General features: G+C 39.7%; 1 protein-coding gene across 1 annotated transcript; it reads right to left on the bottom strand.

Annotated features, from left to right (window-relative positions):
* Positions 1-856: 856 nt before the first annotated feature.
* On the bottom strand, positions 857-19,988 carry scarb2c (scavenger receptor class B, member 2c). The gene is made up of 12 exons (XM_049604211.1): positions 19,734-19,988; positions 18,275-18,432; positions 15,494-15,638; positions 14,995-15,186; positions 14,782-14,873; positions 13,293-13,412; positions 9,323-9,501; positions 9,048-9,166; positions 5,431-5,504; positions 5,061-5,112; positions 4,743-4,895; positions 857-2,565 (listed from the first exon to the last, which is right to left on the bottom strand). The coding sequence occupies exons 1-12, from the start codon at positions 19,854-19,856 to the stop codon at positions 2,527-2,529; spliced, it is 1,446 nt and encodes a 481-aa protein (XP_049460168.1). The 5' UTR covers positions 19,857-19,988; the 3' UTR covers positions 857-2,526.
* Positions 19,989-23,990: the final 4,002 nt, after the last annotated feature.

Consider the following 23,990-nt stretch of genomic DNA (forward strand, 5'->3'; position numbering starts at 1 on the left):
TAACCCATGTATAGTTCCTGTTTGTGCATGTGTGTGTATTTTGTGCTGAAAAGAATTGAATTTCACCTCAGGGATAAATAAAGTGTATCATCTTCTTCAGCTTGAGGCTACATTAGCCACTAGTAGTATAACACACCTACCATACATCACATACCAAATAGTCGGCAGCCAAAATGTATTGTGGGAGGAAAATGAAACTAGAATTACCACCTGGCAGCTGTATGCCTCTGCCAACCAGTCAAGCTGCAGTCTACATCCATGTCTGTCCAGACTCATATAACAGGCTACATGTAGTGAAGACTTTGAAGGAATTTAATAAAAGGTATTGAATGTATATTAAGTGCAGACACCGAAAATTAGTGTCACCACTTCAACATCTGACCAAATGTTTCCCCTTTTGTTCCCCAGTTATGATGTTGGGAAATTGTCAGAGGTGTTTCTGCAGATCATCATGATGTCACAGTGTAGCTGACCTTTGACCTTTTAGACATTTATGTGACCTTTTATCATAACTAGAGTATGAGTCCAAGTGGACGTTTGTGCCAAATTAGAAAATTCCTTCAAGGCGTTCCTGAGATATCACATTTACAAAATGGGGGATGGAAAACCCAAAGACATAATGCCTCTTGTGTGTGTGTGTGTGTGTGTGTGTGTGTGTGTGTGTGTGGTTGTATGTCAATAGTTAGCAAAGTTTCAACACCGGCTTTCAACATCTGCAAATTATAAATTAGTCAGACCAACCCCTGAAGTTTGTCACAAGGCCATTAATGCTTTACCGGTGACCTTTATACAAACTTGTCAACACTTCATCAATCAATCATTTTGCAACGTGTGAAGCAGGAAACATGAACACGTCTTCAGAGAATGAGAAGCACACCAGGTTTATTGAAGCTGTAGCCGATGACAAGACAATGTGCAAACGGTTACACGTGACCTATTGAGAGTACGTAAACAGAAATTACATATGAATTTTACTATGCAGGTGTAGTAGTGTAAACAATAATGTCTGTTACATATGAAACAATGACCGAGACAGTGTCAGTAATGTGTGTGAAGCAGTGGTTATTAAAAAGACAAAACAAGTACACATTGCAGTGCAGATTCTGTGTAGTGCTGCAAAGAAAATCACTTATATTTAATTTTTAACCGCACAGTTTAAAGGTATACCACGCAGCCCCCCCCTCACCTGCACTCTTTGCCCAGAAATGTCCCGCACACAGCAAAAAAAGCAGATAAACACATTGCCACACACTTCTCGTGGGGTCACAAGTGATGATTGAAAGGGATTACTTTTACATGAGTCTATACATTGCTTTTTTTCTGTGAAAACCCTGCATAGTGTACCTTTAAATAAAGACACAATAAACTCATTAAAAGCTGTTTAAAAGTGGGATTTGTAACCATAAAAATCATGAACAATTCCTAGTGGTTGAAAGGAAAAAAAAAAACAATTTTCTATTTGACAAAACATCTATCAGTAGTGTCACCAGCATGAAGCCATCCACACACTGATTTCTGCCGAATATCAGTGTATAATTCAAAATTACACATTCATGGTGACAAATTGGGATCGGGGGAAAGAAAACATTGCACATTGCTTCACACCATCATGGGGCAAGACATCGTACCACGCACCAGGCAAAACCCTTCCCTTTATTCTGCGACTGTTGAAGTAATACTATTTGGATGTAAATCCACATTATACTGTTTGCATATAATGTAGATTACTGGATTTCCACTGGAGGTTACAACAGAGTACATGGTTTTAAAAGGAAGATGAGCTCACTATAGATTTGACATAAAGAATAATCATGCCAGCAGTCGTTTCACGCAGCTTGACTTGGTTATTTACTTGGCTTATGCTTGGAAACGATACAAAAATGTGAAATATTGACTTTTTTCTTGCACTAAAACAGCTTTATAAACATTCTTCTTACTAATGCCTCAACAATCTCACCAGACCATGCTGAAAACTGATGACTGGGCCATTTTTTAAAAAACACACAGACAGTGTTATGGACACACACATACACACACACACATTCATACACTCACACACTCAAAAAAGCAGCGATTTCACACAAAAACATGGGCTATGCTCAAATAACGGCACGATACATTTTCACTTCAATTCCTGGAGGTCTGATTACTTCAGAGCTGACCTCCTCAAATCATATTTGGTGGGAGATTCAATTTATGTAGTTTCAATTCAAAATCCCATATTAAGAAAGTAAAAAAGAAAAATATTCAAGATTTCAGATTTAATTAAAAAAAATATGTCTTTCAGCATTATTAAAACTGACGTGTGCGTAAGACGATAGCCCCAGCCCTATAACAAACTCTTCACCTTTGATCCTAAAGCCATTAGATTTAAAATAAAAGCTGATTAAAAGGTGGGATTCTGGTTATTAATGGAAACTATTAACTTGAGGGTTAATGGTAAAAACTGCAGATCCATTGAACCCATGAAATGTGTAATTATACTGCAGATGGGCAGTCCTCCTTCTTTCTACATACTGTTCGGTGCTATGATGAGAGCAGGGGCTGTCGTTCAGCTGCAGTGCTCTGAAACAGAAAACCAGACACAAAAACATTACATTAGGTTACTGTTGAAAAACATGCCTATTAATTGACATAGTATGTACAAAAATATCTAAAAAATTGAATGTACAATACTACATATTTAACGTTGGCTTTATTAATTTGCCACTGTAAAGTTATCTCTGAATATTCCAATGTTTTGACAGAATATTAATAATCAATTGATAACGATTCTGAAAATCAGTTAATCATTACAGTAGTTTAGTCAGTATCTGGTCCAGTTTCTCTAACGTTTAGATGTTCTGTCTGTGTTTGATGTGATTTTACTTTGAATATTTTTGGGTTTTGGACTGTTATGTCAGACAAAACAATTAATTTTAATATTCCACAGGCTAAACCACAAACTGATTAAATAAAAACAGAACCAACTGTTTCAACTGATAATGAAAATAATCTTCAGTTGCAACCATAGAAACAGAAAAAGGGTAGAACAGACATACAGGTGGACGCACGGTAAGGTCCTTACAGAAATCCCCAAATGGGTGGATCAGCAGAGGGTCAAAGCAAACAACAACCCAGCATCACCATCCAAAGCTGTCACTTTCCTAAGTGAAGGCAATAAGAATCCTACGGCAAGAGCAATGGCCAAGAACCAGCCTCCCATTTTGCAGCGTGCTGCCAACTGGGCAATACAAGTGGATCTAAAGTGAAAACTTGTCTTCCCGCAGGACGTGGCAGTGACCTCCTTCCAGCCAGACATGCCTCTATTATCCAGGAGCACAAAAACCACGTAGTAGTCAAACTTACTGTGCCCTGGGAGGACAGGCTAGCCACTTCTTCACTCAAGAAAGCCAAGTACAAAGGATTTGATTGATAAAGCTCTCATCGGAGTCAGCCACTGTGGGTTCCCAGCAACATCAGTGCACTATTTCCTCCAGTTGGTCAGCCTGGAGCCCAAACATCTGAAGAGAGCCACCAAGGACACAGCCTTGGCAGCCAAGACCAGCTCAAGATGGCTGTAGCTGATAAGAGCCCACAGTTAGAACCTTTCTGCAGGTAAGGCTAATCAGTCTTTGCTGCCCCACTCAGGTGAGGCATACAGGCTACGCCTGGCTCCGTTCGCAGATTGTGCGCGCACCTCAACAGAGTGCAAAGGCATTTATACTTGCCGCATTCACCGTTGCAGTATTTGCTGCAAAGACAGGGGGCGGTAGAGAGAAAATACTATAGGAAGAAGTAGAAGCAGGCAAAAAAACAGTAGAAATAGAAGCAAGTGGAAAACAATGTAAACAGCAATGATGGCACAACGAAAAGTATGGATTGCAGAGGAGGAGGAATTGTTATGTTTATGGCTTTTGACCAGACAAAAGCATTGCAGAAGAAAATGGTCTGTCCACCCGTAGATGAAGAGATGCACTTCAGCTAGTCTTCTAGCTAATCCTGGTGGTGTGCGACCTTGCGAAGCGCCAGTGCGCTTGGCTGTCATCAGGTGCGCGATTACATCATTTGTGGCGCGCAACCCTCGCACACTCGTGACTGCATCGAGCATAAACCTGGCTTAAGGGGCGAAACGCCTGTGACCCTGAGATACCTGCTGATGATACAGAAAGGTTTCCAGTAATGTGGATGCTCCAAACACCAAAGAATACCACCGCAGAAGAAACTTGCATCACCATATCTTGTGTAGCTCCTGCAGGTCCTGCTTGTAGCAAAGCATCTTAGATGTTTAATTTACCCCCAATTAGATTAACATAGCAGGACGGTCAGAGTGGCAACCATTTTTATGTAAACCATTGCCACTGCAAAGAACTGTCAAGGTTTTAGCAGGGTAACTTCCATTAAAGTTCCATATAAACTGACTTGCAGCAAATCAAGGACTCTCTGAGGGTTTGCAGTAACAACCAGATAAGCAGTGGAGTCATACAAAGCCTGGAGAGGCGTCTCTCTCTGTTGCCTTACTGCCAGAGAGGAACTGAGGATTGCTGGATTTGATTGGTTTAAATTTCTTTATTGGTAAGTAATCAAATTCTTTTCATGAGTTTTCCAAACTTGTGCTGTCACTGCAACTAATCTCCATTTTCTTATGAACCAGTCAAATGACCACAGAAAACAGTTTAATGTCTGTTCTGCTCTCATTCTGTTGCCATGGTTGCAACTCTAATAATCACGCAAACTTATTTATGTTCATCTCATACACTCACCTCAGGGACCTTCTGTCGACACATCAGGAACATGAAGATTCCTCCCAGAATTATGCCTAGACCAATCAGCATGAAGGGAATGTTCACCACCACGTTCCGCTCAACCATGATCATGTGCAGCTTCGTGGCCGAGGCGTCGTCAATGACAACGCTCTGAGGAGATGGTGAGGGGGTGACATTAGAGGTTCAGTACAGCAAAAAGAAAAGAAATTGCCAGAGCTAGATTATCTGTTCAAGTAAACACACTTTGTTTTGTCTGCCATCTCATGTCTCATGACTAAATGAGGAAACAGTGTGTGTGCATGTGTGTGTTTGTACCTCATTGAGATAAACCACAGGAAAGACCACAGTCCTCACGTTTCCTGTTTGACTAAAGAAAAAAAATGTACTGTTCACATATAGAGTACATTTCGTCCATGTACATACAGTTTGACAACATGTACATCTGTCTAGACTTATATCAAGATTGTTCATTCCTGCGGGTGCCAGGCAGATGCACAACAAGTGTCCAAAAGTCCACTCCTAATGATGATGGTGGCATAATTGCTTTACAGATATCTTCCTGGCAGCCCTTCCTAGGCTTACATCTATTACAGCTTCATTAAAGCCAACATGGTGACAGCTGGATTTATGACAACACGTAGGCCGGGCAGTAATAAGAGACTAATGGAGGCAATGAACTGATTACCTGAAGGTGGCAATTTTCTCGACATACACGTTGACCTGCAACCGCTTTGCTGCCTGCAGGATGATTCCTGTGAGCTGTAAAACAGAATCACACATACATCTTTACTGTAAGTGGCCCAAATGAAAATTCTCCCTGAAGCTGGCAGCAGGGGGCGTTTGCCCTACCCATGAGAGGGCACCGCAACCCAGTATTTATGACAGAAGTCACAGGACTTTGACCACTCTCAGTAATCTCATGCAGTGGCACAGTGTAAGAAGGAGGATAAACAGCCGAAACAGTAGCTTGTTTACTGGGTTCAAAGACTGCTTTCATCTTATGTCACCACCACCTTACACGTTGGTGTTAATGAAGCATTAAGGATTTGGTGTGAAATGAAAGTGTGTGTGCCACAGTTAGATAAATGACTAAATTTCAATAGACTACATGTTCTTGTCTACATATTATTTACATTAACTTTTTCCTGAGATATTTCATCACAATCAAATGACATTTTCAATCATGTACCCCCTTCAAGACTACCCCATGACCAGGGCAGAATATTTCAAGTAGGAAAAATATATAATAGATAATAGCCTTAAAAGATGTACAATACATCGCTACACCATCAGTGTCGGATTTACTGAACAACCTTGCTACTGAAAAACTTTTAAAAGCTACATTTCAAATGTTTAGAATCCAACACTAAATTCTTGGACGGCATTGTAGTTGCATTGAACTGCGCCTTTTCGAAGTTGCACACAGTTTAGTGATATAATTACTCCAGGAATTATGCATGAGTGATATTTGTTAAATTATCGTTTTAAACACCTGTGGCTCTGGAGCCACATGTAGCTCTTAAAACCCTCTTCACAGGTTCCCTGTTGCTTTAAATAGAAATGAAGTACAGTTATTTTTTTAATATTCAGATGTTAATTTATCAATGTTGTAGATCTAAACTGATTATTGCATTCTACAACTGTAAAAATGTGTAGCCGATACATCCAATTAAAAAATGTTTAAGCGTTTCATCAACCACAATGTGCATTATACTGTACATCGACGACCTGGTGCCTTTTCCTCTAAATATTGTTGAACTTCAGTAGTGGTGGCATGGACTCTCTCTAGCAAGGCTAGCTATGGATTCTAAATCTAAAATCCTAACCTAAAATCTAAAAAAGGAAAAGTTTTGGAGGAAATGGAGGATTTAATAGTGTGTGTGGACAGATTAATTTGCTTTCACCACCAACACTGCAAAGTTAAAGAACTAATCATAAACAGCCCACTGCAGAGGAGCCACGTTTAAGTAAATCATATTAATGAATGCTCATTTAGACCTATTTGGAATATTGATGGGCTAATTCAGATTTAATAGGCTGTTAGCTTGTTTTGCGGCTCCAGACAGATTTTCTTTTCTGTTTTTGGCCCAATAAAGGCTCTTTTCATAGTAAAGGTTGCCGATCCCTGCCCTAGGGGCACATGTACCCCATTTTAGAAACACTGAGATAATACACAGCAATTATATCAATGTAGTTATCTACAAATAAACGGCAACACACAAAAAAAAGTTGAATAACACAATAATGCAAAATAAACACTGCGTGGCTGCCCAAGACAGATAATCTTTAGAAAGACTTATAATTACACCATTACTTATTCATCTCAACTGTTTGATTCTTTACAGTGTGTCTGCTTACTTGCAGTGATCCAATTAGTGTCATAACCAGGAAAAGGAAATATAAAGTTATACATTTTGTAATAAGGGTTAATCATAATGAGCAATTTATTAGCTCCTATTTTTATGACTGTCAGAAAACATCCTCTGATATGTGGACTATTGTATTACAGCATCATTTACAGGATATATTTCCTTGTCTGCATCTTTGATTGCATCTGTCAAATACTGTTAGCAATATCTCTTATGGATTTCAAGATTTTTTTTTAAGTAATTAGGTGCTAAATATCACCACTGATACAATATCTTGCACTAAGGTACAGTACGTGACGCATCACAGAACACAGCTCTTTATTTCTTCCTCAAATTTACTCCATTGTGACAGGCAGTTTATATCTGCAGGGTTTCTCCTTACATGGTAACCTCACTTCCACATATTCACAGAATTAAAATCTGACTAATTCTAAGTATCAGGATAAACAGCTGTCCCGCAACACATTGTGTTGCTCCTGGGTGTGTTTTTGTCACTTTGCTTCCCTTTATGACGGATTTACCACATTTACTCAACCAAGTTATGACAGTATTACACATGATAAGAGCAGACAGAGCTTATCTTTGGTGACAGCTCCGTCCCATGCACCTCTGCTTTAATCTTTAACTAATGTTTAAAAAAAAAACACAAGCTGTGCTTTGTGGTTAATTACAGGCTGTTACAAAGCTAAGAAAGTTCACCATCTAGTGGTAAACATGAATGTCACTGTCTTTGTGCACTTTTTATATCAGATTTCTATACTGCAAATTTTTTACATGGAGTCATATTAAAGGGACAGTTCACCTCAAAATCAAAAATACATATTATTTTCCTCTTACCTGTAGTGTTACTTATTAATCTAGATTGTTCGGTTTGAGTTGCCAAGTGTTGGAGATATCGGAACTAGATGGCACTTGTGGTGCTCAAAATACAAAAAAAAAAAAAAAATACATTTGCATAACTCAACAGCAATGTCTCTTTCCAGAAATCATGACCTGCTTACTAAAGATAACCCACGGGCCTTGTTGTGAGCAGTTTCATGTCGGGACTATTTTCTTTCTACCAAACTACACCCACCAAACAAATCACTGCGCAGAAGGAAGCGGGCATCTACTGCTAGCTCACCTAGCATCACTAAGCTATCTGGAGCTCAGTTCAGACCAATGATTCGTGATGAGACGAAACCATTTTAGAACGTTGCAGAGAAAAGTTGCAGCAGTGTGAACTTGCTGTCTGAGCTTGAGTCAAACCAGCTGATGCTGTCACCTGCAACTCTGCTGGTTTTAGGACGTAACACATGTCACCTGTTTGTACAGTCAGTCGGCTTGTCGTGAAGTCCGCTAGTCAAGTCAAAATGTTCTGTCTTCACTGAGCCCTCTGTTTCCGTCCTCACGGTGTGCCGGTTATTATTGTGGCATATATATTATGAATACAGTCCATCTGATGCTCGTTTTAATTCTTTTTTTTGACGTTTCATCACTACTACAAATGCAACTGTAGCCAGTATGTCACTACCACTATCCTCATTCATATTTTAAGAAGTTATAAAAGCTACTCAACCACACAATAAGCCTCAAATGGTGCAAATCAGAACAGAAGTACAGAGAGATGTTGCATAGAGATGATACACCGTCTCATTTAGTTACACTGATGTGAAGCAGCAGGTTTTTGGAATGTTGCAGAACAACCACTTGCAAAGTTGTTTGCTTCTTTGGTCTGAACTGGGCTTAACATTATAGCTCAGCCAAGGAGGACGCCATTAATGTTTACATCTTGTGCTGTCATGAGCACGAGCCTCTCATCCATGAGCAGGTGCACGCTTCCTTGTGCGCAATAACCTCTCAGCAAGGGGAAATTGACTGAGTGAACTGGTTATCAAACTGTCTTAAATCCTGTCTGGAGAGGATCTTTAAGAAACAGAGTTCAAGTTCCTACCGGATTAATATCAATTGCAGTCTGGTGCTGCTCCTTCTTGGGCTTCATGCCAAATATATCCTGAACAAATTTCTCATCTGCCTGGTAGAAGTGTGGTGAAGACATTATGATGGGAGCTCCTAAACACACAAAGGATTCAGTTAGTATGACACCATGAAAGATATCAGCTGAGCAGATTCAGGAAAACAACAGTTCATGATGGAACAGCTTTCTAGATGTGACACAAACAATCTTCTGGTTTTTCATACAGAACATTTGCTTAGTGCACCTCCTACCTTGTTTACATAGGCTGACATTCAGCACACCAGAGCCCAGGCAGTTTCCAGCAGGGACACAGAAGCCTGCGTTGGCTGGGTTCACGGTCTGATTGGCAAACACCTGGCTAGGGGGACTGAAGCGATACCCAGGGATCCCCTTCACTTGCACATCCTCCTCATACTGAGCGTACAGAGACCTTTGAAACAGAGACAAAAAGCTGGTTAATCTTTGCAGGCACAAATAATTTCTGCAAAGCTGTGAGTGCATGAGCTTTCATACGAGCTTTGTGATAAGCTGATTTACTGAAAACCTGCACTGCACAAGCAGGTTTTACCAAAAGTGTTTTAAAGGTTGTGCTGGTCGTTGACATGTTACTGCCTCATAAACCGTGGCTGTCTTTTCACAGCCTCAGTCAGCAGTTAGCTGACCTGTATATGCTGCACTCTCAGTTCTAATGTAAGAACAGCCAAAGTGGGCTGATATTAGTTGTTTTAAGCAGCGCTAAATAGGTGGTAATCTAATTGTAACCTCATTCAAGAGGCCAACACTGGCCAGGCAGGCTAAATTAGCATCCATAATCCCATATCAGACACAAATAACACAGAGGGAAAGGCTTAGGGAGACATTCTTAGGATGACTGAGGGCAGAGCTGTTTCACTTGCCTACTCAAGCCAGGCAGACAAGACCAGAGAAAGAATGACTCACCACTGAAACATGAAGAAGCCGCACTGGTCTGGTCGCCCTAACAATCGCTAAAAAGACAATTTTACTGAACTGGAAAACCAGAAACAACCTCTCCAGATCTCAATAGCAAAACAAATAGCTCTAACTACCCCTGTAACATACACATGCACACTCTTACTCCGGTGAATACCTTCTCTTTTTGCTGGTGACTCCGATGCACCCACCAACACACACCTACACACATTTCAACTATAAAGTAACCAGCCTTCAACATCTGCTTCTTCTCCATTGGTTACTAACTATAAACTTGCTTCTAAAGCTTGTCAAGTCATCCCATTGGACGATGAGAAAAAGGATGATGTGGGCCGCTTTTTCAACTCTAGGAATTCAGAGCGCTCTGGCAAAAACGGCAGGTGTCTAGAGCACAGAAACACAAGGAACCACGCGACGTAAAAACTGCAAGCAAAAAGCTTCATTCTCATTGAAAACAATTACAAAAAACCGCCTCTAGCTGCTAAAACGCTTTCTGTGTAACCAGGGCCTACTCTGCCTCTGATTGGCTTCTCCCAGAGCATGTGAGCGGAGTGGAGCTGGAGCGGAGCTGAGCGGGGAGCGGAAGGATTTTGTGTTGAGCGAGGAGTGGCTATTTTTTTTAAAAGGTGGAGCGGAGCCTTATTTCTCGCTCCAATTTCGCTCCGGTCACTCATGCCCCACCGAGAATGTATCTTTGCATCTGTGCACACCCACACTATTTTCTTTCAAAACTATGGAGTTTACTGTGTACTTCAGAAAAGAAACTGAGAAGAGAAGCAGTGGTACCTTGGAGAATGGTCCCTAACTGCGGGGAGAGGCGAGAGGGCTTCCCTGGAGGTCAGCCGCTTAACCCGGTCCATCTCCTCCACACTTTGACTTATTTCCACCCTGCTGACAGCGGTACCGTGGACAATGGTCCCTAACTGCGGGGAGAGGGGAGAGGGCTTCCCCGGAGAATCTACCAAGCTCATGTTTTATTTGTGAATAGAAGATTACAGGTTAGGGTAGTACGACGCAGTTTTTTTGAGCAGAGTGGTGAGCGAGTGGAGCGGGATAAAATTTATGATGGAGTGGACTGGAGCGGAGCGAAGAAGGCGCAGAACCAACCGGAGCGGACGAGCGGCGCAAAGTGACAGGTCTGCGAGCGAGGAGTGGAAATTTTCACCCAGTCCGCTCGACTCACATGCTCTGGCTCCCCCTGACATTCTTACCCTAACCCTAACCAATCCCACTTCTCTTGCCTAAACTTAGCCATACCAACCAATAAAGGCAATGAATGGGAGAGTAAGGCAGGTCATTCTTTCGCTATCTTAGGATTTGCAGACTGAAATTTACAGACTTGTTGGTAAATTTCTCAGACCGTATTTGGCATCTGAACTAACGTGTCCTACTTACACATGGTTATTTTCCCTTAAAACATTGAATAATATAATTTAAAGGGCGAGTGTGTAAAATGGGTTGAAAACAGTGACATCAGTGGCCAAATTCTAGATTGCAGGGCTCACTTGCTCACCCCTCCCGTCGGGTAAATGACGGCGGCCTCGTAGGGACAAAAAGCCTTGCGCACGAGTTTTTCAGGAGTAGGTCTATCTAGCGACGAGGTGAATATATATTTAGAAATCTAAACCATGTTACAATATTGTAATGAATCCCTCACAAGCAGGAGACCAGAGGAGCGTTCGGGAAAAAGGCCCGTTTATTTGAGCACTCCAAAAACTCCGGTAACACTCCAGGGGGTAAAAGACTCCGTCCCAAACTCTGACTCTTGTAGCGTAACAGACACACTTCATACACACATACTCGTTTACCATACCGAGTGGGGACCCCCCTCCACTCTCTGCTCCACCAATCTCCAGCCCGCATACTGACTGACAGCGTAGCCGGTAAACAGAGCTCAGCTGTTTATTTAGCCTAGCAATATCTCCGGACTATAGTAGCTGCAATGGACGACTTTGAACGCGATTTTGTTCTTGTAGCGAACACAGACCCAGAGCCATACCTGTTTGAGCCGGAGCATACAGATGAGGAACTCCATGTGTTTGATGCTGAGCGGGTGAGAAGAGAGGCTGAATGCACAGAATGGGATTTGGTGCTACTGCTACCACTGCTGGGGAGATATATCACCAGGAGGAAAAGCGCCGCAGAGAGTGCATCACAAGGAGTGAAGTTGCATCTTCTTTTCCTCGCAGATGATGGTTCGGGTTCATTCTCTCCTGTTGTGTGGTAAGTGTGATCCATTCGCAAACTTTATAACTAAAAAAACTTTTCACTACTCTCCATCGACAAACTACTAACACTCTCTGCTGTTTCCTCCTCCTTCCTCCTTCCTTCCGCTGTCTTCATTGGTTCATTTATACACGCGAAACGCGTTCTCTGGCTGGCTGGATTGTCTGCTCAGTCTGCCGTACATACATGGCGACCTCTCTAAAGCAAGGCCCTTGCTATATATATATATATATATATATATATATATATATATATATAAGCATAATTATAAGGCTACGAAAACCAAACAAATTTTATTTTATAGCGATTATACACTTATATAAACATATTAATGGGTAGAATATTCAGATTCAGATTCAGATCGACAATAAACCATGCCAAATATTACACACTGGCCCTTTAAGTGTTCCACCCATATTTTTTGTCTTGTTCATAAATAAGCAAACCACACATGATTTGAGAAAGGTTTAATAAATTAATTTTCATGGCGTGTGTGCAGCCTTGTTTAGTCACTGTGTCCATGGAAACGACTATGAATGCAGACATAAAGGTTCAATTAACCAGAATAGCAACTTTTCTGATAACTACATCACTGCATAACTCATAAATGTTCATACAAGCTTTATATTTTTTCATTTGTGATGGTATGTACATATGAAATTTAAGATATTGCTGCATTGTCTTTTAAACTAATTTGGTTGCAGATGTACAAATTTGGTTCTGTTAGAAGGCACTTCGGGCAAAGTTGCGCTGACTTTCAGGCCTAGAAGCAGCTCTACACAGGACTGTGCCTTCAGTAGCTCGCTACACTTGTTGTCTTGCTTTTGACCACATCAAACTCGCTCTGGCCTGCACTCTAAAAAAACACCCTGCTGATAGGGGCAAAACAGAAAACAGAATAGGGGCAATAATCTGGAAACACATTTTTTCTATACTCTCTTTTCTTGTTTCCATAGTTATCCAGACCTGGAAGTTACTAAAATCCAATCCCATACTTTTCCATACTGCGTAGGAACCTTGTAAAACACTTTGCAGTCGACTCACCTGCACAGGTCAGAGGAGAACATGTAGAGCGTCTCATCCTTGGTGACGACTGGATGGAAAGATGCTCCGTTGGTTCCATTGATCATATTGCATTCATCAGACGTCCACCAATTCAGCGTGCTGCACACATACACACATAGAAAATATATTAAGACAATTTTTGTGTTTTAACAGTTTGTCATGTCAAGTTTCTGGGTGTTTAGAATGACAAGCACCCAACCATCTTATCAGTTTTCTTTGTCAGCTTAATTGAAGGACTACTAACCAATTTGTCAGATTAAAATCAAGATCAGGATTTACTTTATTGTCCCAAACAGAGTGGGAAATTTGTCTTGGGCCCTACACTCATACTGCAGACACAGAAATACAACATAATAGTACATGGTCAAATCAATATTATACCCAATGTAGAAATAAGAAACACAAGAAGATAAATAAATAAATAACATCATACGCTAAAAATACCTCTACAAAAATGCTAATCAGCAAATCATCATAACCCAATGCCAGTTCTGGCTTTATCTGCCATTATTTCAAAGCTTTACAGACATAGGAATGAATGGATTCTTAAATCTGTTCAGTCCGCAACAAGGCACTCTAAATCTCCGGCCAGAGGGCAGCAGCTCCTATTCTGTATGCAGAACATGAGAGGAGTCATTGATGACCTCATTGGCTTGACTCACTGTAGCCTGTTCAAAAATAGTCTGCATGGAAATGTGCTCTTTGACACCAATTGTAACCCATGCAGTGTGAATCAATAAAAAAAGTTTAACTGCACAGAAAGGTTACTGAACCAAGCTGTGATACTGTATCTGATCAGGCTGATCAAGACTGCCTGATAAAACATTAGGCATTTTAAAAAGTGTGGGCTCGCAGCAGATCACATCAGGTCAGGTCAGAAAAAGCTTGGCTAAAGCTGCTGCTCCTTTTCCAGAACAGCAGTCCTTTGTGTGTTTCAGGAACAGTTTGACATTTCGGTCTTTGTGCTAACGGACAGTATGAGAGTGACATCAATCTTCATCCAACTCTCCGCAAAAAAGCATATTACTGTATTTTCCAAAACGTGAAACTACAACTACAATGCCAGCTAGCTAGCAAATCCAGTATGGAAGGTCAATATTATACCTTACTGACTGACACAACAAAAGAGTCCGAAACAACTGCTGTAGGTTTTTACAAGACAAAGATGAAATAAACTCTTCAAGTGCAACAAAGAGGATTAACATTGGTGTGGCTTTCTGACATGATTACAGACACACATTAACTGTAATGGCAGGGAAACTCATCAGGACACTCGCTTTGTGATCCCATAATGTTATCAAATGGGGTGAAACAAGCTTTAATCATCTATCTGCCTGATACAATCCCTTTTTACCTCTCATCCATTCAAACTGCACATATCAATGATTCTCACTGATTGGATGCAGATAGCAAAAGATAATTCTCATTCATTCATTGCCCTTTTTTCCTAGAGGTGAGTGACCGTTACCTTTCACCCTTCCATGTATCCACCCTGGCAAAGTCCTTATAGTTTTGCTGACCAGTGAAGAAGACATATTCACCATCATTGGAAGCATTGCTCTGTAAAAAGAAAGTTATATGTTCAACAAACTTTTCTGTGTTATTATCTTGTAGCTTTTTATGACTGAACACACTCAAGTCTGTACAAAGTGTACAGTAATGTATTCATATGCTTGGAGACCTTGTAGAAGAGCCCGAAAACATCATCCAGGTCAGGTTTCATAACACTGAGGGCTTTGAGCAGGGCGTCTTCATAACCCCACAGCAGCTCTCCCACTGTGCGCGTGATGAACAGGCCTTCACCACTGGACTTCATATAGGCGGAGATCAGATTGGCCATAATAGTCGAGTCCTTGAACTGCTCCATCACTGTCTACCAAGAGAAAGATGGGAAGACAAAATGTTGTGTAAAGCACTCAATTGCACAAGTTCCACAAAAAACTTAACAGAATGAATCATTTACTTTAATAACATTTTAAAATATCCTTTATGAGAGTTCAAATAGCTATTCACCACACACAAAAATATTAGGAAATACTGAAAACTCATAAAATATTAAAAAAACACAATTTCCTCATTTGTATGTTGCTGCCCAGCAAAATAAATAGATCTAAAAATAAAACGACTGCAACTCATTGATGTAATGCAACACTTGTAGGTCATGGGTTTCTATGGCTCACCATTGCAGGGATGTTAACCGTCCTGATGAGGTCACTCTCTGGACCTCGGGACATGTTACGCTGGAATATGTAGGTCTTTGTGTTGACAGCTGCGACTTTAGTGCCATTATCCTGGAAGTCCACTTGTTCCATGGGCCGGTACTCTCTGTGGAGGAAATATAACAGCTGGGTTAAGGTTGACAGAAGTTAAATGTTGGTAGCTCTTTGTTAAGGTGTTGCAGCCAAATATAATACCTGCATCTCAGACTGCAGAGAAAAGGGTATTCTTAAACAATTATAAAGATGTGTATTCATATAAAGTCATATATTTGGTTTAAAGATGGGGTTGGTAGTTTTCAGGAAAAGGCAAGACTGCTTCGCTGGGAGGGGAGTGGGCAGCAGCACCAGAGACGGACCGTCAGTCAGCGGCTGGAGTCTACGCTGCCTTAATGCCAGTTGCCACAGTTGCTGACTGAAGGTTTGTGCCTGTAAAGCACTTTTAAGCGGGATTTATACTTGTGCATCAGCTCTATGCAGAGCCTATGTTGTATCCTATGCATTTGGCCTATGCTGTTGTGAGCATTTTTACTTGTGCTGAGGTGTGTCTGTGTCACTCTGCAGTTACACCATCAAAACACTAGTCAGTGGCGGGGTTTCTGTAAAGTGCTGTAAAATGTAGTTGATTCAAAACATACCTAGAACACACATTAAACACACATTAAACATGGCTTAATAGCAACAATTTCAATTACAAATACCCTAATCAGCTTCACTATAACTCACAGCATTCACAGACAAAGCACTTGTCTTTATCTGGACACATTTTCCCCACAAATACAACATGCTAATATTATTAGCACAAGCCTATAGCATTTTACATTGTATAAGTTAGGCTAGTGGCTAGCAGACTTTTCCTTTACTCATATGAAGCCAGGGACAACAGCAACATTTAACAAAGGTAACGTTACAAAATTTGCTTCCATTACAACTCACAAGGTTCACTGACAAAACAACTGTCTTATACTAAACACTTTTTCCAAACTAATACAACATGCTAATGTTAATAGCACAAGCCTATGGCATTTTACATTGTATAAAGTAGCTTAGCAAGTGGAGATTTCCTCTGCTCATATGAAGCCAGGATAAATTACACACAAGACTTAAAATGCTATTTTGTGGAGGCTTTATTGTCTTCACAATTAATTGTTTCTTATCAGTGAAGTTCAAGTCAATAAAAGCTTTGTTTCCACTGAGGGAAATGGTTTCAGCTTACAACAACAGACAGGAGGTCTGCGTCGCAGCAACATGTAATTACATTACATACATGGTGTCGAATCGACACAGAAGTATAAATCCTGTTTAAGATGATACACTGATTCCAGGCTCTAGTTAGCTACATAAAAACCAAGCTGCAGCTGTAAGCCTATAGCTCCAGTTAAGTTAAGGCTTTACTATTAGCAGCATTTTCTCTCCATCTCTAAAATGCTTCACCATTATAGACATGTGTTTAATTTTCTTTATTGTCAGGCTCTCTTTGAGACTTTTTCAATAAGCCTGTTTTTCTGTTTTGGGTTGCTTTGCAGAGGAGGCAGTTGTTGCAAATGCTAGATAGCATCTTTCTCCGCAGGACTCTCTGCCATTGAATCAGGCTTTCACCATCTAAAAGGAACCTACATGTGCATCCACATCTGTAGAACAGGCAACCCTCTATCACAGGCTAGATCTTCTAAAGACTGAAAGCAGAGCCCGAGAGAGGGTGCAGAAGTTGAGCTTTCTCTCTGTCTACCTGCACTACATTATGCTGAAAAGTTACTGTGGGATTTTTGCCTAATGATACCAAAATAAAACTGCCTACCCCAGCTTTAATTATACCATCATGTGGGAAGAGGAGGTTTCCTTTAAAGTCATTTCCTTTCCTGACTCAATTCCATGTGACTGTCAAAAAACAAAACGCATGTTTGCAGTTGTTGGGCAAAGGTGAAAAGCTACTGTGAGGCACTTAGTGACTTCCCAGAAAAATGAAACTCGTCTCCACAGAAAGTGAATCTAAACTGCTCTGAATAAATTATCATCTCAGAGCATGAGGCACGTTGATGTGATCATTTCCGTCAGGAAGTGAGTAATAACTGCCTTTTCTCGGGTCCCTCAATCAGAGATTTAGCTGAACATCTTTACAGAAAGATCTGAACAATAAATGAAATTATAGAAGTGAATGGGTCAGACGGTTGTGTCAGATAATGGACCGGCAAATAAAACTGCTGCGGTACCATCAAAGTAAGGAACCGCCTTTTGGCACAGTAAAATGTTTTTGGCAGACAAGAAAGAAGGAAAATAAAAATATCTCAGCTAAACAAATAGGCTGCTGTGCAAAGCTACTGTGTCTGTCCTTGCTGAGAGGCAAACAAGCAGCCTCAAGCTCATCAGACACAGGACTGCACTACAGTAAGATCTCTGCTTCTGTCTCTGCAAGCCATCACTACTATTGCAAAAGATTAACATGTTTTATATGTTGTCCACATATCACTGGGTCTTTATTTCCCATTTGTGTTTCTGCTGATCTAATCATCAGCTCATTAGCACCTTCCTTTGTTTCCACTGCATGAGCTGTAATCAGTGTTGATTGCTTTTTACTGACTTGACAATTTGGCTTCATCAATTTATTTCTTTTCAATCCCTATTGCAATGGCTTCTCCGTCCCCCTGCTTTAGATCCATGTGGCCGTTTTTTTTACTCTAACATTTGCACTTCTGTTTTATAAAATAGAGAAATAAAACTTAAGTCTTTGTCCTCTTCCTCTCTCACCTGTAAGTATACGGTCCGATCTCCACCACAGCAGGCCTATCCCCCCCCAGCACCTCCTCCGGGTTGGTCAGGTTAAAGAAGTAAAACTGCATGTAGATTGGGGCCGGTGGATCCGCCCAGGCCTCGAATGCCTCCGTGCCATTCTTCAACACCACTTCCTATGGGGACAAAGGGCAGTGGGTTACTTAGGAAAAATACGTGACTTCAGACGAATTCTTTGCTGCTGACTAAGCTGTCCTCACATCATATGACAAACGCTGCTGCTGCTGCTGCATAAATCTGCTGTAAGATATGTCACAATATGCCATTTATTGCATGTTAAAGTAAGCCAATGAGGTGAGGGTATCACAAAGCAGAATAGATTACAATAACATAACCAGGTGACAATGATTTTCACATGTAAGCTATACAAAACAAGTGTATGATAATGCTGCTGACATAGAAAATGTCTCAGATATTTCATTTTTAAGGTCAAACTGAAAATCACATTCCCACATGTGCATTTTTGGTAACATGTTTAACTTTGTAAGTCAGCTAAAGACCTAAAGCAGTCCAGCAAACATGATCATCATGAAACTCAGCAGACGCTGAAACACAGCAGATTATGGCAGGCCTTCAAACATGTAATAACTAGCCTGGATATAAAGCCTGTTGCAGATATCTGTAATTCAATTCTTCCTAGTCAACAAGAACATTTCAGACACCAGCTATGACGTTCTTCCTGTCCATGATTATCATTTCAGATATCAACACCGTCCTTCTCCCTGGAGAAAATTGATGCCACTTTCATTTTCACATATGCACAATTGCATTTATCTACAACAGAATTTTTACAGGAAGGACTTGCAAATCAAATATCTACAAATATCTTAATTTTCATATCAGAAATCTAAAATGATCTAGATATCCATTATGTAATTTCAACAGATATCCACAAAAGCATTTCATCTTAGTCATTACTTTAATTGTAGATATCTTAAATTGCATATTTACTCGACATGATGCCAATTATTTGTACCTGTGATGACATTTTTACTAGTAAAAATACATTTCTGGATGTTCATAATGTAATTATGGATATCTTAAATGTTTTATTTCTATATGTTACATTAAAATCATTGTGTAAATATTATCTCAGATTAGTTTGGACTATATAATCGAAGTTTTAGACATCTTAAAACACTATTTCTGGTAAAATAAAATAAAAAATTGGAATGTGGAAATCTTAAATTGACGAGGATAAATGCTGTTATGTCTCTGATACCTATGGGAGTGTGTATCTACAAATGTCAACGGCTTTCCATAACACACTGTATTTGCTGTTCAGTCAAATTAAAGACATGAAGCTAACTGACATTAACTGTACCCACAGTGTCTACCGTTAGCTTATAACGTGATAACGACTACCTACCTGACGTTAACGCCTGTTATAGAACGTTAGCCTGAAAAAGATTTTTACCTTTTCAACCATGGACTGTAGAAAATGTGGAAACACGGAGGATAAGACCAGAGCAATGCCGCAGATCAACAGTAGTATAGACAAAACTCCGGTGCTGTAAATGCAGCATGATTTCAGTAGCATGGTGACACAGCAGTTTGCTATTTAACTAACGGCAGCAGCTATAACTGACATTAGCCTCCCTGTGTGAGGGGTGTTTGTGTTTTCATCGGCCAGGAACTTTCTCGGGCAGTCACAGGCAAACATCCGGAGCGAAATACTTCCCTATTACCACTTCCGCTTTCTTCGACAGCCGTCGGCTTCCTGGAGCACGGAGCCGTGACAGATATATTTCAAGGATTTTAAATTTAGAAAAGCACATTTTGTGGAAGTTGTGATTTATAACGCGGAAATGTGATAGTGCTCTAGTATTTATTAGATAGCAACAAATTACGTTTATACACACTGGATGGTTGTCGAAGGCCAAATGTAGGGAAAATATCTGTCTTGTAGATAAACACTCTTTGGGTTTAATCTCATGACAATAACGTCATTTATTAAACCTTAGTCTTTTTAAAGATATTTTTGAGGCCTTTTTTGCCTTTATTTGATAGGACAATGTTGTGTGAACCATTGTGTTTAAAACGCGCGCGCGCGCACACACACACACACACACACACACGTTTCTTGATGCAGTAAAGTGAACACATGGCAAGGCAAGTTTTACATTTAGGCATACACACACACACACACACACACACATATATATATATATATATACCTTTATCATTTTTTGTTTTACATTTCTTTGCATCAGATAATTATGTAGGTCACGCAGTATACATAAAGTAAAGCTGTATACATAAAGAGTGTAATGTCTAAATTTGGTTCTTGATGCACTAAAGTGAACACATGACAAGACAACTCCAAGTGCATTACAGGGGCATAGAAATACATAAGATATAATACATTAAGAAATGTTCAAATTGCATCAAAAGATGAATAAAAAAAGAACGCCAAACATAAAACACCATAAAAACGGCAAATGGAAGCAAATACATAGATGCAGATTAAAGACAAAGCCACAATAAACAAAATTTTTTAAACCCGGATTTTTAAAAAGTTTTAGCAGAGCTCAGGTAGGCCTTTATTAAGGGAGCTTATGCCACAGGTGGGGAGCACAGAAACTAAAGCAAAAGCAAAAGACGAACAGAAGTTAAACACACACAAAAATACGTAAAATACCTGCAGGTTTTACATCAATCAATTTCTACAATTGTGTTATTGGGAAGTCTGTTGAGTTACTTAATGTGAGGCAACAAACACTGGACATTAAGAATCAGGTAAAAGATGTATTTCAATAAAATTACATCAAATCTGAGCTTTCATACAGTCCAACAGCTGGAAAGTTAACATAACCATGCTGAAACTCAGGGTAAATCTGGGTGTCTGAGTGTTATCTGAGTGTAAACAAAACCACGAAATTCCATTGCATCATTGTTTCTGTCTTTACGTACATTTTAAAAGACCAGATTGTGAGGTGTAGGTTCAAGGCTGGATATGGTAACCATCAATACACTGATAAAAAACACTGGGCTTGAACTACTTAAAAGAAGTAAGGTAACTTTTTGCTTCAGGTTATTATGTAGATCAACCCAGACTGGTCTTTGTGAAAATTACTTAATGATTTTGTACAAAACAAATAATTTTCCAAGTAAAGTCAACTCATTTTGGCAAATAAAATCAACTTTTTTCATACAAAAAATTAAGCAATTTATACAAGGACTAACCTTGCTTGATCTACATAATTATCTGATGCAGAAAGTTGCCTTAAATTTCTTAAGTAGATTAAACACAATATATTTTTGTGCTTTTTTGTCTACTTAAACAAATTAAGCATATATTACCTGGTCAATCTGCCCAACACATTAAAATGTGACATTTGGGGCTTGTGACATTTGACCAGCTGTACACACAAGACATCACTAAATTAAGAGGGTTCATTTCCTGGGAATCATGAGTACACCCAGCAGATTGTATGAGGGTGGCACTAAAGATATAGGCCTATTCATTTTGTGACAGCTGGTAAGTAAAGAGTATATACTGAAAGGCCTTCCAGGTGGGTCCTGAATTATTATCTGGCTTGTTTATGTCTTGTGTAGGGACACACAACAGTGTTTAGAAATGACCACAAACAGAGGTTAATACTGGGTCAGAAGTATTTTTTAACCTGTAACAGATAAATCCAATAACAAGTGGGCCTGCTTTTTTCTTTACATAAATGTATCCTTGTTTTTCCCAGTTTTGTTCAACCTCTCTGTACCAACAATAAATCACATTTTCTTGAGCAAGGAACTTAACTGCCTTGAATCATTTCTTGACCTACTAAAAGACAGTTGGTATATATATATATATATACACACACACAAATATCACACATTTGGACTGGTTTATCCTTGTCTAAAATAGGTTTTTGTATGCTATGTAGTTGGTGATTACTATTATATACATGTACATGGGTTATTTTTGTGTTACAACGTTACATGGTAATAACAATGTTATATTTAGAAAAGTCTTAGGTGTAAGTTTATCTACATCTGTTTCACTTCACTCAATGGCTTGTAGAGGGGTGTGATTTAATAAGGTCATACTTCCTCCCATTCTTTTTCAAATGTGTAAATCAAAGTAACTATACACTGACAACTGCTTTTCATTATTTGCAAATACTACTTTCTTTCTGTCTGTCTGCTTTTTGTATGTGCATGTCTTTTTTTTACATGTTCAAAATAAATATCAAATACTATTAATAATAGTAGTAAAACTAATTTCTTGTTACCCACTGTATCATTCAGGTAATTCCAGTGTTACATGTATCCTTACCTGAAGGGTGCAGACTGGATCAGGATCTAGAAGAAAATGCAGACCCATCAGTTTTACTAAGGGTTCCTAATAACATAGAAACCACGCACCTAGAATTTTATGTTTTGTTCTGTCACTTGTATTATCATGGGTGGAAAGTCAAGTTGCTGATATGGGTCAGATATTTTCTCACATGTGGGAATAGGCCACATTTCAGCTACTTTTATTAAGACACTTACCAACTATGTACTCTTAAATACACTATTCATAACACAGAACAATGTAGTAAGTAGTTTCTCCACTAGGTGTCACTGTCTGGACATTTACTAAGACTTCATGCCACTGCCTACATTCTTTGTTGGCCATATAAACTGGAGTCATAATAGGTGTTGAGTCAAAGTTTCATATAAAAGGGGCCACACCTTGGCTAAGCAGAGTAAGCTATGAGCATGCATCTCTGTCTCTTTGTCACATGATCCCATTTTTTTCTCTAATTGTTTAGATTTCACAATTGCATAATTTCAAAGACACTGCTCATATTCATTCAGAAAATATGTCCAGATATGCCAAGACAATGTGGTTAAAGCACATTGTGTATGGTAATGGTATGTACTGGAACAGACACTGGCTGTAAATCATAACATTGGAACATTTACATTAATAGTTTTGGTTTATTATGACAGACACACAAACAAAGCCAAGTAGCTCAAGTTGCATTATCTCATCTTACCAAATAGCATCAACATGACAAGCTTACACCTCAGACACGTTCTTACCTGCTTTACAAAGTTTCATTGCAGAGGTGTTGCGACACAGGACCGTATCATCAACATGACTTGTTTGACTGGCAGAGTGTCTCAATCTCTCATGGAGATGATAAACACTGATTTCACACAAGACAAGCTGGTTTACACATTATGAGTGGGCTACTCCAGCCTCTGAAAACAGCTGTATTGAGTCTTTATGAAGTCTGAGATGCATTGTGGGAAATGTATAATGCAAATTTTTGGAGGCTGAATCACTGGGAGTGGAAGTTAAAATATCCTGGCCCCTGTTGCATTAATTTTGATTACACTTATTAAAGCTTGTCTCTTGTAAGTACTTGTTTTGGAGGTGCACAGTATGCTGGGATACCTGCTTAAGCAAATACACATAATTGGTCTTAACAGAAAATACATTGTGTAGTTATAGTGCAGCTCCATTTACACATAAGTTTTTTTGTATGAAACATGGCAGGTGGTCGTTTTTGGGGGGTCATGGGAGTTCAGGGGGTCCAGTCAAAAATCCCAAACATACTGTGTTTATTATATTATAATTTATTCTGCTGTGGCTGTGTGAGTGTGGTTTTGTGGAAAACACCCCTCTAACCAGAACATGAATGGGGCACAATAGAGAACAGAAGAGGGCTCGCTCGCCGCG

The sequence above is a fragment of the Epinephelus fuscoguttatus genome, linkage group LG18 (genome assembly GCF_011397635.1).
Source record: "Epinephelus fuscoguttatus linkage group LG18, E.fuscoguttatus.final_Chr_v1".
Taxonomy (NCBI): Eukaryota; Metazoa; Chordata; class Actinopteri; order Perciformes; family Serranidae; genus Epinephelus; species Epinephelus fuscoguttatus.

Coding starts and splice junctions, on each gene's coding strand:
- scarb2c (XM_049604211.1), bottom strand. CDS start 19,856: ATGCTACTGAAATCATGCTGCATTTACAGCACCGGAGTTTTGTCTATA. Junction 14,874..14,994: donor TTTTCGGGCTCTTCTACAAG/GTCTCCAAGCAT, acceptor TTCTTTTTACAG/AGCAATGCTTCCAATGATGG. Junction 4,896..5,060: donor CTGTGGTTTATCTCAATGAG/GTACAAACACAC, acceptor CCATCTCCTCAG/AGCGTTGTCATTGACGACGC.